The sequence below is a fragment of the Falco biarmicus genome, chromosome 9, assembly GCF_023638135.1.
Source record: "Falco biarmicus isolate bFalBia1 chromosome 9, bFalBia1.pri, whole genome shotgun sequence".
In the NCBI taxonomy this organism is placed as follows: Eukaryota; Metazoa; Chordata; class Aves; order Falconiformes; family Falconidae; genus Falco; species Falco biarmicus.
Window position 1 is genome coordinate 27,577,215 of NC_079296.1, and position 17,550 is coordinate 27,594,764.

Consider the following 17,550-nt stretch of genomic DNA (forward strand, 5'->3'; position numbering starts at 1 on the left):
CACAGTAAAAATACCAGCATCCCGTTAGTGCTGTGGTCTCGTTACCACCACGTGGTTAAGCATGAGTTCATTTCTCTAAGCTTTCAGGGTTTGCATAGTGCACTTACTGCTAATACGATAAAAAATGTCTGCGGTAGAGGAGATCCGTGAGTGCTTGACGGGCAGCATGTGCTAATGGGTCATCATTGCTTTAGTTTCCTCTGCAAAGGTTAGGGACTCGTTTTCCTGCTGGCCGGAACAGTGGGACCAGGGAGGTGCAGAAGTCAGGGGGAGGCAATCTGTGAAGGCATCTCGGGGGGGATCTGCCCGGCTGTGGTGCTCGCTCCTTCCTTGCTGCATGCGAGGAGTGATGAGTCACTTCTGCTTTTTCCAAAGGATCTGTTCCTTTGCAGGCATAAGCTGTTGTTGGTAATTTTTTTCCTTTTATTTTTCCCTTTATGGCAAACCAGCAACTGGTGGGTTTTGTCCCCAGTATAAAGAAACAAACAAACAATACCTATCGCTGTGCTGCAGGAAGGAAAATTGTACGAAGATAAAGTACATTTTAACTGCAGTGTCCAAGTATAAAGCGTAAACTGCTAAAATCAAGGAGGCTTTAAATATGGTAAATAACCCTAAAGAAAATTGGATGTATTAGTGGTGATAGCATGTTACATGCTAAGCAAGGTGTTGTTCCCTGCCTCACTTTGCCACTTAGATGGACAAAAATTGATGTGGGGGGGAGATGGGACCTTTTTCAGTGGACATTAGCAGTGGTCAGGTGAGGTTTGTATTCGTTAGTCTTCCCTTAGCCTGGAGATGTGTGACAGTATAAACAAAGGAGAAAAATAATTGTGGGCCAGGATACCAAGGTGAATTTTTGAGGTGAATAGACTCTCTTAAGAGGGGGAGGAAGGACAATAGTGTGTAACGCAATGGTTAAAAAAAAAAAGCGATAATGTGAGGGTTGTGCAGAAATGGAAGGATGAGAGGTTTGAGCTGAAGGGGAGGGGTGTGCATTAGCGCAGAGGAAACCTCTCCCCACTGGCATGCACAGAGACATTTCCTGCCTTATGTTTTGGTTTCTTAATAGTTATCTGACTATAAAATTAACCTATATCATTTAATGGTAGTTGAATGGCAGTTAAATTAACCCACTTTCAAAATAGAGCTTACCTAGCCCGTCAGCTCTGAGACAGCCTCGTCCCCAGGCATCTGGGGCTGCAATCCATTTCTCTGCCTTAACCTATTTCCCAAGTAGCCAGCCAAAGTGGCGCATCAGAAACAGAGTCTGCAGCTTAGCCTGGAAGCTGACAGAGAATACAGACACATATCAAACCGCTAGTTCATATTTCACAAGGCATTTTTGTGCAAAGAGGTGTAGCATCGGCACATGGGGAACACTGCCATTAGGAGTTGTGATACTGTTCCTATGAACAGTGTGGCCTTGATTATCTAAGGCCAAATTACCTGAATCTCCAGGTTATCTGAAATGGGGTGATATCCCCCAACATCTGTTAATTACACCCAAGAAACCGTCTGCTCTCCAAATGCCTTCCACTGGCCCCTCCCAAGCTTTGGTGACAGGGTTGTGCTGAGTGCGCTCCAGCAAGCGCTCCACTTGGGTTTTCATATATCCATATTGGAAAAAAACACATATCCTGGATATATACAGGCTTTAAAATGCTTGAAGACTTCTAGAAGCAGCCAATGTGCCTATCTGAGCTGGGACCAACAATGTCTGCGGGGAGGGCATCGCATGCATTTGGGTTTTCTTCCACCCTGCAGTGTAGGTGTGGCGTCGGAGGGCACGGTGGGATTTATCGCAGTGCAGCACGTCCTGCTTGCAAGCAAACGAGTGCACCTTCGGTGCGGGGTTTGCTAGCTGTTGAACCTCTGCGGTTGCAGAGGCTCCAGCTGAGCTGCTGGTGCGTGCCTGAGGGCTGGATAGGGAGAGCTTTGTCCCTAGTTTACGGCAGGCCAGACAGGGAGCTGACAGCAACGAGCTGGGGAGCAGGGGAGAGGCCACACTCCTGCCTCACCTCGGGGCCAGAGCCAGCATGCGTTCGGGACTTAAAGACATTCAGGGCATCCCTCCCTGCTCCATAGGACTGATCCCTGTGGTTCATTCTCCCTTGCCTTAAGTGGGTGCTGCATTTTAAAAACATGTGCAAACCTGTGAACCTGTGAAAATCATAGTGAGAACTTTTTTTTTTTTTTGCCCTGCACGCTTTTGTTATCTGTCTTCTGGTGCTATCTGGTTTTCTATTCTGGTCTTCTGGTGCTATCTATTCTTCTGGAGCACCTAGCTCAGGGAAGATGCTGAGTACTGCCTCAGAGAGAAAGACTCATGGTAATTTATTTTTTTTTCCTTAAAGGGGAGATCCCAGATGTCCTTGATAATTAGAAAAATTAGCAAGGACAATTCTGGAAAGGCTTTGGAAGCTAGTATGTAGAATAATGTTTCCAACATGATATATTTCCCTTGGTTTTAAAGCAATAGCTCAGTGGTAAGATTTTTAATTAATTAGTCATTAAATATTGTATTAGAAGTACCATAAGTGATGATAAACTACTCTAGAATATGGTTGGGTTAGTTATTTAGGGAAGGTGGGAGTGGAGGAAGTGATGACAGAAATATGGAAAAGATAAACTTATTTGATGTTGCTATTGTTTTTTTTTTTAATGTAAAACCATCTTTGGTTTGTTTGATTTTTATTTGGCTGTAGGTGGGGAGAGGTGATTTTTAATATTTAACTACTTTAAAAATAAATAAACTAAAAGACACTACTCTGAAGGGTTAAAAGTCTGAATCTGTGATGGATGTCTGTTGTTTATCCAGTCAATTGGCTTATTGTACAACCTGGATACTTCCATGAATACATGCAGCCCCTAACAAACAAAACCATCTATAACTTGTTTCTTCCTGCTTTTCAGTGGAAATGCAAGCTCAGTCCATCCCCATGTGCATCACCAAGGACAGCGTAAATTTGGGGGCCTTGAGAACCCCGCAGCAATACTTGCATAGTTACTTTGGCTGTGCTTTGCACACCTTCAGCTTTTAATTTAGAGAAGAAAAATGCTTTTTCTCCTTCCTAGCTGTTGTGTGGAGCCTCAGCTCTTTCTGTGCTGCTCTTCTATTTTTTTTCATTGCAGCGAGAGAAAATTACTGTAGCACCCACAGAGGTGTGAAGGGACTCATTCATCTGTGTGGGGAGTGTTAGGTGCCAGGCATATTTCTGAGGATTGAAATACAGGCATTTAAACTAGTACATCCCGAGTCAGCCTTTGACCGGGGCTTTGGGAGATGAGCTCCAGGAAATCTTGCTGCAGTGGCTCACACTATTCGTGCCCACGGCTGTTTTGCCCAGCCCCTGCAAGGGATCGCTGCATCCCAGAGCAGTGCCAGCAGAATGAAAAGTGTCCCCCCATCTCCACCTCTCAAAGCACAAGATCTTTGTTGCAACTATGAATGAAGATGGGTTTGAGCATGATACCGCCTGTCAAATGGAGCAGGGAAGATACAGCGTGCGTTGCCTTTTGCCTCCCTGGATAGTGATTTCTGGCAGAGAGCTGGCAGCAGCCGTGGCTCCGTGTCCACTGCGGTGACACTGGTGTGGGCTTCTACTGCAAGACACGGTGCCGCCTCCAGCCTCAGCCCAGTGCCTTTCCCTGTGGTGTTTGCTTTTGCACAGCTATTCCAGCAAGCAGAACCGGGGCTGGCAGAGGACTTATTTCCCCCTTCTGCAGGGTAAGACCCTCGTGTGGCTCTGCATGCAGGCCCCCCCCGGCACTGGGGAAAGCGAGCCCACCTTTGGCAACCTACAGCCACAGCCGCTTTCCAGCACACATTTGGCACGCATGATTCCCAACGTGCCTGGGGCTGGGGTCAGCTCACCTGACTGCCAGTCGTGAGCGAGCTCCTCTTAAGAGGCTGCTCCTCCTTTGCAGTCTCTCAAAATGACATTTCCACTCGCCCTGAAAAATAAATTAAGTGGCTGAAACCAGCAAGGCTGGAGGTGCCAGCCGAGGGCAGCGAGACATGCTACCTTGGACCTTGGGGTCAAAGTGGGCATGGTCAGGTCTTTGGGTTCAGCTGATGGAGAGCATCACGTGCAAGTCAGGCTTTCTTCTTTCTCATCCATGTTTCTCAAATCTCTGTGTTTATCCAGGTTTCCAAGGCACCCTTCAGCTTGGTGAGGTGCTCCAGTGGTACCTCTGGTTTTGGGTGGTGTGAGGCAGCTCTCCACTGACTGCCATGGAGTCAGCTGTGTGGCAACAGAAGAGGGAGGGGAGAGGTCATCCCTGTAAAAATACTAAATTGGATTTTATAAGTTTATAGCTATGTTTTGTTTCTTTTACAGAGCTATAATCCTGAGGCTTAGAGTGGTCTGAAAGGAACAGAAACACTTAGCCTTGAACTTTTGTTCTGCTGCTGCTTCTTGTGCCTCTGAGGTACAAAACATAACTGTAAACTTATAATCAATCAAACCAGTGTTCAAGGGCTAAAAAAAAGAAACCCCAAAATGGCACAGGCTTCATGTTCAATAGTGAGAAACTTGGGGAGGGCAAACCAGAAGGTTGCAGTTGGCAATCAGCAGGTTTTCAGAGACTGGCTTCCCAGGTAGGTCGGTATGAACCAGCTGGTTTCTTTCTCCCTCTCTTTCTTCCCCCCCTTGCTCCCCCCTGCAGGATGCACTCTCCAGCCAGAGGCAGGCTGGGCTGCCCCTAAAGGTCTGTTTCTGACATTCACAAGCAGAACACGCCCAGTGTCACCCTGGTGCAACTGCAAAAGGGGAGGTGTAGCAACCCCATCAGTGGGTCGGAGGCACTGCTGGAGCCTGCTCTGTGAGGTGGGAAAAAGCTCTCTGGGCTGCTTAGAGTGAAATCCAGATAGCTTGGCTTTCCTCCCCATACTGTAAACCCTATACCTGTGCAGTCTATAGGTGTTACGGACAGACAAACCCCTGCCTTCCCCCAGCCCCACCATCCCCAGCCGCGTGGCCTTTGTTGGAAGCCCCAGGTCCCCCACAGCAAGAGATGGGGGAGGGTTGACTTCAAACTCCACTAAACAGTAGAGGCACAATGCAAACAAATGTATTGCAGCACGCAGCTATGCAAATAGCTTTAGAGCACAGCACGTTTTCCCCAGCATTAATTGCTGCACCGCCGGGGTTGCGTAGCAACAGCTCCGTTTGTGCCTCTGACAGCTCCTGCCCCTTGATGCCTCTGACACCTTCTGTGGCAGGCGGGGAAGGAGAACAGGGCTGCCCTGGGAAAGCTAGAAGGGCCAGGAGGTAGCGAGGGGCTCAGGTGGTAAGATTTGCTTGTGACACGGGGGTGTCTCCTGCTGGCACGGGGCGAGGCGCGCAGCGGGGCTGGAAGTGGGATGTTGGGGCGCAGGAGCAGGGGAGCCCCCAGCAGCCGCAGCACTGCGTAGGCAGCTTTCAAGGCTGGCAGCCAGAAAGGGCAGCCCTGCCATCTCCCAGGCTCTGTGGGAAAGCTCCCTGGCTGGTGGGTCGTCTCTCCCATCGCCCTGAATCCTTCTGGATACCCCATACAGGTTTGTGACTGCACTTGCAGCTTGGCTGTAGGCGTAGAGGGTCCCCAGGAAGTCGCCTCTCACTGGCCATGGATCTGCTTTAGGCTTGTGGCTTCTCCAGCCCTTGAGGGAGCTGAGACATTCTTCATGCACACCCAGAGCTGAGAGAGCCTCAGGCCCAGCCCTGTGGGAAGGGAAGAGCCCAGGCACACAGGAGAAGGCTGCAGATGGTATGGGCAGCCCAGGGCTCCTTCTTGTCTGCTGAGCCCAGCAGCTTCTGTGGGGCTGCCCTGTGCCTCCCAAAAGGCAGGCTCTTCAGAGACAGGGCTGGCTGCCTCTTGAGAACAATCTTTCCTCCTGTTTAGAACCATATTCCCAGTTCCCATCCTCTGCATTCACCAGTCGATCTTCAGCTCCCGCTGTGCCTTTGCCAGCAGGGCTAAGGAACCTGTTAGTACTCATCACCTTCCCCCAGGAAGGCACTTCAGCTCTGCCATCAGCTCACCTCTCCTCTCCTCTCTTGTAAGCCACGTAAACAAGTAGTTTATCTGCAACAGCTTATACAGTCCGTAAGCAACCCTGCCTGAAGCCGTGGGGCATGCGAAATAAGTTCTTCTATTACACCTGAGCATGAAACAAGCTCTTCTCCAAAACTGCCTTAAGCAGGGAGGATGTGGGCAATCCTGCATTCATCGGCCGCCAAGCAAGAGGATGGCCATGGGCATGTTTTATTTAGTAGTAATAGCCAGAACAGACAGGAATGGTGGGAAATGCTGGGCAGGCACCAAGGCACACGGATTAGCAGGTTCCAGGGAGCACAGAGCTGTGTCTGGGAGATCTGAGGAGGGAGAGGCACAAGCTGTCGCTCAGCATCCTGGGGGGACAGGGAGAGGAAGGGCTGGGGTGGGATTCAGCCATGCTTGGAGCCTGGCTGCAGGTGGCAGGGAGAGCTCTGCTCAAGGTTATCCTTTGAAACCCAGAAAAAGGCGATGCTGCCTGCAGCTTCCAAACAGGGATGGACTGGGGAAGAAGCAGGTGGTTCAAGGTGAGAAGTTGCAGCCCATCTTTGAGCCAAAGTGATGTGAAAGCAGAGGACCCCGAGCACACCACGCCCACAGAAGCAGGTGAACTGTGTCACTGAGTATGAGATGGGTCTTCTAAGGACAAAAGGCATCAAAGCTGAATGGATTTATTTCCTTTATCAAGGAGGAAAAATATTTACCTGTTTTTAAAATCTACAGCTTGACAGGCTGTGTGTATCTCAGATTGGCTTCTTGGAGTACAGTGGGGCAGATAAGGTGAAAATGAGCACCGGACTCAGTCACGCTTCCGAGGAAGAAAGTAGGTGAGGGTGAGGCAGAAATGCCACCGGGAGCCTTTAGGACCAGGGAGCCCCAGTTCCCTCACCATACTAGTGGAATGTGGGTCTCTTCCAGCCCTGCACACCGGTGCGGAGCAGGCGTGACCTGCGACCAGCTGCGTTTGGCATCGCTGCTGCAAGGCAAGGAAGGACCGTGACCAGCCACTTTGGTCCCTTCTCCCAAACGGGGGACTCCCTACACAGCCCTGCAACCTCCTCCCTCGGCAGGCATCGCCCAGCCTGTAGCTCGCCTCTTCTTCCTCACCACCCGCCCGGGCAACCTCTTCCCCTGTGCCATGGGCTCTTCCTTCGCAGCCATTTGTGTGCAGCACCCGAGGGCGCCCTGGCAAGGAGGGAGCTGGCTGCTTCGCCACCATAACCCCTTCCCGAGGCTGCCCGAGTGGGGCGGTGGGGTGGGCCAGGGCAGGGCCACACCTCTGCTGCTGCCGGTATAAATTCAGGCTGGCTGGGGAAGATGGCTGCTGCTCTTAGGAGCTGGGCTTGCAAGCAGGTAAGAGGAAAGCAACCGCCCTCTTTGCAAAGGTGGAGAAAAAGCTGTTCTGAGCTCTGCCTGTTGCAAAGCCCCCTGCTCCAAGCTCTCCTCTTGCAGGGGGGTGAAAGGTTTTTTATCCCCTTTGTTATTCAGCAGGGCAAGGGGAGGAGCTGGGCTGTGTAAGAGATCCTGGCTGACATAACCCTTCCAATACAGAGCTCTGGAGAGGGGCCAGGTTGTACCTGAACATTTTTATTTAAACTAATCCCAGGCATTGCAAATTGAAAGTCATCACAGCGCCAGGTAGAACCAGTTGAGACGGTTGCTGGAGGGCGTTTTTCTCGCCTGGGTGTAGTAAAGCAGTCTCGAGGTACGTTGTTTATCGCTAACCCTGGGAGTATGTTCTGGAAGTGCTGGAGCGTGTTCGGTGAGCCGAGAGCACTCAGCCTTTCCGGGCAGTTTGGGGGAAACCCTGCCCCAGAAGTCTTTAAGGAAACTGAGTGGCTGTGACTGGGAGGTGAAGCCTTGTTATGCTTAAAGTTTTGGGCAAACTGGAAAGCAGAGGAGTGGCTAGCAGATGCTCAGGGCAGGTTTGGCTGCAGCCTAGCATTTCTGGGCAAACAGGAGACCGGCTGCCACCTGGCCAGCTCCTGGGCACCTTTCCCTGCCCTTTGCTGAATTTGGGAGCAGATCCCACGAGCCAGGGGAAGCAGGTTGCTGGAGGTGCCTCAGCGGCACTTGTCAGTTCAAAGAGAGCAGCCAGCAAGCAGTAAGTAAGCAGCAGGTGAGGGCTGCCCGGGGCCGGCTCCAGCACGCCGGCTGCCACCGTGCATGGCTGGCTCTGGTCCCTGGCGTTCCTTCTTCCTTCTCTCTGCCGACAGCTCCTCCAAGCCAGGACTCTTCCTCCTTGTCCACCTGTCAAGCCCTGTGCCTGGCAGCTTGGGGAGGGGAAAACCCACTCCACATAAAGCTGCTTTTCCCCACCCTGGCCCTGAACGTTGCCGTAAGTGTTGCCCCCCCCGACCCAGCCAAGCAAGTGAGTTCGGCATCTGATGCTGGGGTGGAGAGCAAGGCTGTAGCGGGGGAGGGAAACAACTCTCACTCCTCTGGTACGAGGCCAGGAGGTGCAAAGTGCAACTGTTACTGCAAAGCAATCTGGCATTGCTGGCAAAGATCCTGTACCGGGCAGCACCGGTGCCAAGGCGTGCGGCCCCTTCAGTTTGGCGAGGACTGGGTGGGAATCACCTCCGCTGCCATTGGGAACAGATAGTTTTGATAACAGTACCTGGCACGGCACTCCTGATGAGTTCATGCAAACCCTGGGTAATTATCCCATAACCTTCCACTGATAAGTCCTAATTAGTGGCCTCTGCCAAGCAGGTAAATGATAATCGCCTCGGTTTGAGAGCTAGCTAGTGGCAGCGATCCTGTGCTGTAGCACACCTTTCTGGGCAGCCACTGCGTGTTGACAGTCAGCCCATCAGCTGCAGAGCCACTTTATTAAATGGCAGTAAATCAAAGGTCAGTGCAAGTGGCAAGGCACCACGCCACACAAGGGTGCATTGCTATCTGCACATCCTGCAGGCTGGGAGCTCACCCAAATTTCTGCACTGATTACAGAGGAAGCGCAGACCTGCTCGGTTTGTTGTAGATTCATCTTCTGCCACTGAGGTGTAAGCAGACTTTGAAGACTTACATAGTTCAGGATTTCTGGCATCTAGTTGCTCAGCTGGGATGCTACTCTGCTCCCATCCCACGTGGCTGTTCAGGTTGAGCATACAGGGGCGTGCAGTCATCCTGGTGGGTCCCAGAAGTGCTGGGTCTTCCACACTGGGCACCGTGCAGATACTAAATCTGATTCTCACTGGAAAACTTAGGGTTGCTTTGAACACGTCACGTGGTGTCTACACACCAGGATGCCCTAGGCAGAAGTGTGATTGTGGGTGCTGTGGCAGTGAGAGACAAACAACAGTGCAGTCCGTGTCCTGCCAGCACTATGCATATGTAAGTGTGCGTGCTGGGGACTGAAGAGATAACTGCGAGCCCCATGACAGCAGGATGCTTGATCTTACCTGGAGGTCAGGCAAGTGATATGCCTGAATGGGAAGAGAAGGGTTATTCCAGTTTTGCAGCATAAACTTTTATTCCCTGGGACATGTTACTGATTGCTTCTCTCTTTGTCTCTCTAGTGAGGATGCAGCAGACACAATAGCAATAGACTCTAACAATCAGCCGAAGTCTCCACTGGAAAAGTTTATGGTCAGACTGTGCACACATCACCAGAAGCAATTCATTCGTGTGCTGAACGACATATACACTGAAGTACAACCAGACTCTGAAGGCCAGCAGTTGTCTGAATCCGAGACCATGGAGGCCTCTACTTGTGGCTCTGGTTGTAGCCAGCGAAGCACTGAAAATCAGGATAAGGGTGCTACTTGTACTGAATCAAAGCCCCCTTCTTCCTCGGACCCAGGACAGTCGGGGTCCGATATCCCCCTGCATGTTACAGGACAAGCCCCGAAGCAGCCGATGGAGCTGAAGTCTCTGGACAGAGCAGAGAGCTCCAGTCCTGCTTTGAGAAGGGACTTCTCCGAGCTCCCCATCACCAGACTTCGTTCTGCTAGTCCAAAGGATAGCTCCACCCAGGGATACCTCAGCGCGTTGAACTCTTCCTCTTTGAATTTCCATCATGCCGCAAAGACCCTGGAAGGGCAGCAAGCTGCTGGGCATGAGCAAGAAGCCGGTGTGAGAAAGTGTGAGGACAATAAAGAGCAGCTAGCAGGTAAGACTCTCGTGGAAGGTTATATCTCGGTCAAAGTGGCAAATGTGAATGGCAGCGAGGACAGCTTAGACAGCTGTCTGGGGTCCCAAAAGAGCTCTTTCAGAGCTCTGCCAGAAGAGTCCTGGGATCCCAGCTTTGCGGTGACCCCCCCTCGCAGAGCTGACAAAGAGAACACTTTGCAATGCAGCTCGAAAGCATCTTTGCACCAGGACTTAGACGCAAAAGAACAAGATGCGAGACCAAAGCAAGAAAACCACCTGCACGCCACAGCCAAGGGCAAGGCAGGCTGCCACCTGCACCTGGCTGACAAGGGCCCGCTTGACAAGTCCAAAGAGGGCTGGCTGCCCACCACCGCCGCGCCAGCCGCCCACCGGACACCCAGCGGGCATCCCCGCGCCAAGGCAGCCCCCCTCAGATCCACTCGGAAGAACAAGAAGGCATCAGGGCTGAGGATCAATGACTATGACAACCAGTGTGACGTGGTCTACATCAGCCAGCCCATCACCGAGTGCCATTTTGAGAGCCAGCGGCTGGTGTCGTCCCGCAAGACAGCAAGGAAGAGCACGCGGGGGTATTACTTCAACGGGGAGTGCTGTGAGCTCCCGACGGTGCGCACGCTGGTTAAGAGCTCCCGGGTGGAGGAGAGGGGGAGCAGCCCGGCACTGCGAGCAGAGACCCTCGTAAGCGCTAAGCCACCCCTGGTGCTCTCGGTGGAGGGGTCTGCTGGGGCAGGGCGGGAAGGCGAGAAGAGGGTTTCCCTGCGGCTCCTGGCTAAAGGGGCACCAACCAGCCAAGAAACGAAAGAGAGAGCTGAGCCAGCCTCTGTGCAGCCCTGGGATACCCGGGCGCTGCGGTCGAGGGAAGCCACCATGGCCATGCCCTTCTTCTCCCTCTCTGCTCCACCCAGCCCCCAGAAAGAGGACAGCTCAGCCAGCTCGCTGCCCCCCAGCTCCCCTCCTGCTGAAGGAGGGGGGATGAGAGTGGGAGGCACCATCCCCTGGGAAGCTGGCAGCAGCCTGGGCTCCTCCAGGGACAGCAGTGGCGGCGGGCAGGCCGCCGATTTTGCTGCCCTTCCCGTCTCAGAAGTGCCCAGCGGGGAGGAATGTTGTCCAGGCTCTGACGTACAAACTGATCCAGGCCTCCCCACCAGCCCAGAGCTAAAGTCCCTGTTGCAGCCCTCTGCTACTGCAGACACAGCACCCCTGGCGCATGATGGTGCCACAGATCCAGCCCAGCTTCCAGGCGCGGAGGATGCGGAGCCCTGCGGGCTGTGTCTGGCAGAGCCCTGCCCACGCTCGCCAGGCTGGGAGGGTCCTGATGAGCCCCTTGCCACCATGAATGGGGAAAGTCCCCCCGAGCCCCCTGCCAGCTTGCAGTGTGTGGATGTGAACAGAGGCATCGATGATAAACCAGAAGCCAAATTACTGAGCATGGTGGGTGACGGTGCCCTTGAGCAAGAGGAGGCTGTGCCAGCCAGCACAACCCTCCCTGAAATCTCAGAAGAGGAGGCAGTGCAGAGTAACAGCCCGGCAGGTGAAAAAGAGCCCATTGAAGGGGAGATGCCACCTGAACCTGATGGCTCAGACACTGCAGGAAAAGGCTCTGTCTCTTCCAAGGACAGTCTAGACAAGAAGCGAAAGAAAGGCAGGAGAGTGCTTGTGGCATCGGACCGGCGCCTCCGAAGCCAGCAATCTCAGTCACCCGCCGAGGGCAGTGCTGAGGATACTGGTTCTTCCAGCTCTGTGCAGCTTCCTTGCCTTCAGATCAAACTCTCCAAGAGCCCTGGCGCTAAGCGGTTCAAGAGAGAAGTGCACCTGGATGGGGCAGCATCCATGCACTTCCCAAACGACTGCTTCCCCAATGTGCTGCTCAAAACCAGCGAGGGGCCGGGCACCGACCAGGCTCCAGAGAGCATCGCTGAGAAGCGGCCAGGTGAGGAGAATGGTGTCACTACCAGACAAACCTACAAAAGCATCTTAGCGAAAGAGACTGTGGCAGAGGGAGAAAATTCCTCTAAAGATGACCCTCCTGCTAATGGCAGCCAAAGTCAACAGGGTGAGATGCAGGAAATCAGCATTCAGGCTGATTCTGAGAAGAGAAGCATTCTCCTTCCTCCAGAGAGCAGCGTGCCCGCAAACGATACCGAGCAAGTGGATGTGAAACCAGGCGATGCCAGTGCAAAGGATGAGGAGAGCCCTGACAGTGCCATGGATGTGAGCAGGCTGGAGAATTATAAGCTGGTGGCCAGTTCACCTTCATGTCCCAGCAGCAGAGGGGGAAGCAAGCATCTTCCAGCAAAGGCCGTGAAGCATAAAAAGGTCGCCCTGCAGTTTTATAACTTAAGAAATGCACCCGCCCCCGTAGACACTGCAAAAAAGAGCACACCAGGGAAGGAGTCTATGCAAGCGATCCCCAAACCGAGGGACGAACGCAGTTCAGGGAATGATGACTCCCCGGTGTTGGAGGACATAGACATGGCTGACAGCAAACCAAAGTTCATGGAGTGGTGTGCTGAAGAGGAGAACCAGGAGCTCATTGCCGAGTTCAACACCCAGTACATGAAAGTTCAGAAGGGCTGGATTCAGCTGGAAAAGGAGGTGCAGCCACCCCCCAAGGTAAAGAACAAAGCCGACAAACTGAAAGAGATCTGGAAAAGCAAGAAAAGGACAAGGAAAAGTAGAGGCTCGCTGGAAGTGCAGAAGCTTTCTCCCGTCCAGATGCTGTTTATGAAGGCCTTTAAGCTGTCTGACATCTGCCAGTGGTTTCTGGAGACAACTGAAACCAGGTCTCTAGTGATTGTGAAGAAACTCAACACCCGTCTCCCAGGGGAGATCCCCCCCATCAAAGTTCCCATGCAGAAGTACTCCTCCTCCAGTCTCTACCCCAGCTCACTGCAAGCTGAACGGTTGAAAAAACATCTCAAGAAGTTTGCTGCCACTACCCCAGCTCGGAATAACCTGAAAAACCAAAAGCTTTGGGCCAAAATTCGGGAGAACACTGATAAAGCGGAGGCTGAAGAAGCCACCACTCCCAGCCAGATGTCTCCCACTGATGCCAGCACTGAGGACCTGAGCAAAGACAAAACTATCCAGCCTGCGCCCAGCCTGCCCACACAGGCCAGCACCAGGATCCTGCGCAAGTACTCCAACCTGCGGGGCAAGTTCCGAGCCCAGCACCGTGTGGTGAAGGCGGAGAAGAAGAGCGATGGCCCGGGGGACCACCTGTCCCTGGAGAGCAAGCAGAGCCGGAAGAGCGTGTGCATCAACCCACTGATGTCTCCAAAATTGGCCTTGCAGATCAAAGCAGATGCCTTTCCTGCTAAATCCCCATCGGTGGATGGGAGCGGGAAGGGGCGGAAGGGGAAGAGCAGGTCCCAGGAGGACCCCTTGCCCAAAGCCGACCTCCAGCTCAGCAGGAAGAGGAGGATGCTGAAGGAGAGCGGGAGCACCCAGGAGCGGTCTGGCTCCTCCGCCAAGGACAAGCTGCCTGCCAAGAAGGCCAGTAAAATAAAACATTCGGAGGTCAGTGCAAAGGCTCCCGCCACCCGAAAGCAGGCTGCCATGGAGAGGAGCAATAAGCTGGCTAGGAAAATGTCTTTGAAAGACAAGAGAGCCCCGAAAAGGCAGCTGGAGAAGGTGCGGCTCCCCTTGCGGAAGGGAAAGGAGAACACGAGCAGACGGGCTGTGCTGCCCCCCGGCCAGGAGGAGCTGGCCAAGTCCCCGAAGCAGAAGCCTCTGGGGGAGTCCTCCACACGGTCGCAGAAGTTGGCCAACAAGAAGCCCAGCAGTGGGAAGACCCTGACAAGGTCCATGAAGAAGATGCAGGAGAGCAGCGGGTCACAGGGCAAGAGGAAGCTGAGGGCAAAAGTGGACTGTTCGCACAGCAAACGCTCGCGACTGGACCCGAAATAGCAAAGAACCGGTAGCCATGTACAAAACTGATGTATAGTAGTAACCCTTTACCATGCATTAACTAAAGCTGCTTTTATAAGCTGTAGCAAGCCTTTAAAAATCCGCAGTTAAAGGATAATGCCCGTGATTTTAGGCATCGGCAGATGTGTCTTGGACAGAGAAGAGGTCGGCCTGTCTGGCTCTGCTGTTCAGAAGGAAGTTTCTGCAGTTTGAACGTTCCTTGGGTTTTTTTTAAACTTGGAACTAGGCAGTTTTAGTTAAAAGTACAGTGCCTTATTTATCACTTTAAAAAATAAAAATAAGAAGCTCGTCTGTGTGATTTGGAGGCTTGCGTTTTATACTTGAGGCACAAGCACTTGTACTGTAGCAGAAAGAAAACCACCTTTGTGCACATGAAGTAGCTTTCGGCAGCCTTTGGGTGCACGCAAACATTTCCCTTTCCTTCAGAGTCCTCCTTCTGTCTGTCTTCTTAGTGGCATTTGAAACAAAACCAAAACTATTTCCCATCACTGAGGGAGAGAAAGGTGAATCTGTCCTTTGTTGGTTCGTTAGTAGCAGCTGCTGGTGTCCCGTAATGTTACCTGCATAAAAGTATTAATTAGCTACTGGTGTGTGTACTGCTGATGGCTGCTTTGCTCCCCCATCGCACAGCCCGTGGGTGGGGAGGTCCCACTCAGGCGGAGGTGGCGGAGGAGATGCTGCGGGGGCTCTGGGTACCAGGCGGGCACACTGGGCTGCATCCATCTTTAGTTCTTGCTGGCTTCAGGGATGAATCAGTCCTGCCGCATCCTGCTTTCGGACAGACCTCCTCCTGTTTTGCTGCCCTCGTGGTGATTTCTGTGGTCTCTTGACGGCAAAGCAGTTTCCACAGCGCTTCGCTGAAGTTGAATCTCTCCCTTTTTTTGGGCTCGAGCTCCTGATGTTGGTGCTCTGCAGAAGGGGAGCCCTGGCCCTGTGTTGTTGTGCACGCCTTGCCTAAGTGCCCTCCTAAACCAGGATTTGCAGTTGGAATAGGGTTGGGATAAGGGACTGACTTAGGTTTATTTTTTACCTTCATTTGCATTTCTAGCAAAGTGCGGTTGGTTTGTCCTTGCTTGTGTCTGGTGCTGTGGAGTCTGAAAGCAGCCAAGCCTCTGCTCTGTCCCGCACGACACCTTTGCAGGGCTCCTCTACAAGCCTCTGCAGCGTGTTTAAAAGGCAGCTAGGGGCCTGCAGGGGTAGAACAGGGTCATGGTGCCTAGCACGTCTGAGAGAAACCTGTTAGAAGTGCACGGAGCATGTGGCTGTGCTGGCTCTGCTTGGGCACAGATGATCAGAAGTGGCTGCTGTGGTCTGCGCTTGGGGAAGGGACTCTGCTCAGCATCTCCACGGCTTCATTTTCACATTGCTGCACAAAATCTGTTTGAATGAATCCCAATGCAAGCCTCCTCCCGTGCAGCAATGCCTGGGAGGGCACCGTGTGGGCTCTGAGGTCACCCGACCTTTAACAGCTGCTTGCTGGTCCTTGCTCAGCTCCTTGTCCCTGCTGAGAGCAAGGCGCTGGAGCAGGACAGGCATTCAAGAGCCACCTGCCCTGGGGGCAGAGGCTAGAGAGGGCTCAGCTGCAACAGGAATTGCTTTCCATAGTTGGCATTGAACCCCGGAACCCAAAGCCTGTGGACTGGAAGTGGAAAGCAGGTAATTGTCTTTAAATCTTTCATTGTACTCATTTAGAGGATGAAACAAGGTGTTTGAGATTTGCACGCCCTTTGCAGAGCACCTCTGGCTCTCTTGCAGGTATTCCCTTCCCCCAGCGCTGACGCACACGAGGCTGCGGCACATTTTTCTCTTTACTATGAAATGGCTGATTTAAAAAAAATAAATAATCTTTTTTTCCTTCCCTTTGAATCATGCTAGAATAAGTTAACTCTCTGAACAGCTAGGAAGTGATTAAATCTAGCCTGTCAGTCCCTGTACAGATTAATATGAAGTTATCTATTACTTTAATTTTTGCTGCATGCATTAAATATGTCAAACATTCCATCAGAAAAGATTTAAAAGTGTTTCAGGAGAGGTGTGTGGCAGGAGGGCACTGATGGCAGTTAAATGACTGATCTGTACCTTTCTTACAGGTTGTCTTTCCTCTTGCTTCTCCATCCATACTTACGGTCCTGTAACCTCTCTGCAGGCACGGGGCCCGAGGATTTCCCCTCCTTCCCCTGGGCCAGGTGTGCATGCGAGCACCCCTCTTGCCTCTGCTCCTCGTGCCGCTCCCCTGCAGCAAACCCCCCCTTTCCCCATCCTTCGCCATCACTCCCGAAGCGCCTGTGCCAGGCTACGCATGCCGAGACATGCAGGGCACCACACGCCGAGCGCTCCTCGGGGCTTGCTCTCTCTCGTTCTCTTTCATATTTTAGCTGCTGGTAAATGCAGGCTGTCCTGCTCTCCATCTTCTGTACTTTTGGGAGCGGGAACCTCATTACACCTCGAGAAAGCAAGTGGAGAGAGGCTTTCTAGATGGGGTGCTGCTGCTCCAGCCTCCCGGCTGCCTCCTTGCACCCTGGGGCTTCACCAGCACCCAAGCGTTGGCTTGAGTGTGGCGAGGCTGGGAGATGGCAGGTGTCACACTGGTGTGGGAACGGAGCAGCTTCTGGGCATCTGTCCCAGTTCGGTGTGTGCTGCTTGGCTTAGGTGGCGGTGGGATCGGTGTGCTGAGCTTCCTGGCAGTGCCCCTGCCAGGTGTCAGCTCCGCAGAGGAATGGTCAGGACCTGTTGTGTGGAGAAATCAGAGGTGCTAATAGGGAAACCATATTCCTCCCACCCCTTTGAACTTCCAGTCTTGATCTGTAGCCTTCTGTTGTGTTGCTGCGGTTTGGCTTGGTGCAAAGAGCCTACTGACTTTTATTAGGAGCTGGGCTGTGCCTTGTAGGTGTAAATCTGCATTTCTGCACCCTCTAATGAGGAAAGGTGGAGGCTGTGGGTTTTATCCAGGTGGGGCTGAAAAGAGGGTTTGTTATTCTTGTCTTCAGAAAGGAAATTAAGAGAAAGCAAATAATTCTGAGGTTTTTTTCAAAGAAAACCATTTTTTAAATACAGTAGCCTCAGCTTGCTGCCTGGGATCAGCCCAGGCCAGGCATGCGCTGCATGTCCCCCGTGGGCACCTGGCGCAGGTGGGCAGATGGCGGAGCAGCACCCTGGGCATCTGCAGGGAAGTGGGGAGCAGGTTTGCAGGAGGTGCAGGCTGGGCTGTCCCGGGGGGTCTTGTCAGAAGGGACACCCCCCACCCTGGCTCCCTGTTCCACTGTCCCTGGTGCCACAGCCTCTGCAGGGCTCTCCCTGGCCAGGCACATAAACCCTGCTCAGAGGTGCCCTGCTCTCTGCCTCCTCCTTTCCTCCCAGCAGCTCCCCCTGTTTAAAAATTACAATTGTGAGGAAAACTGGGGTGATTCTTCTCTACACCATGCTGTTTGTGAGGAGCTGGCAGGGACTTTTCCCCCCACAGCT

At 52.8% G+C, this 17,550-nt stretch overlaps 1 protein-coding gene across 12 annotated transcripts in view; it reads left to right on the forward strand.

Moving 5' to 3' along the window:
• Nucleotides 1–14,386, forward strand: part of LCOR (ligand dependent nuclear receptor corepressor) — an 81,301-nt gene extending 66,915 nt beyond the window's left edge. For all 12 annotated transcript variants that reach the window (XM_056352786.1, XM_056352784.1, XM_056352785.1 and 9 more), the window contains one exon: nucleotides 9,564–14,386. In XM_056352786.1, the coding sequence (XP_056208761.1) occupies nucleotides 9,564–14,067 (4,504 nt within the window). In that variant the 3' untranslated portion in view covers nucleotides 14,068–14,386. The remainder of the gene's footprint in view (nucleotides 1–9,563) is intronic.
• Nucleotides 14,387–17,550: the final 3,164 nt, after the last annotated feature.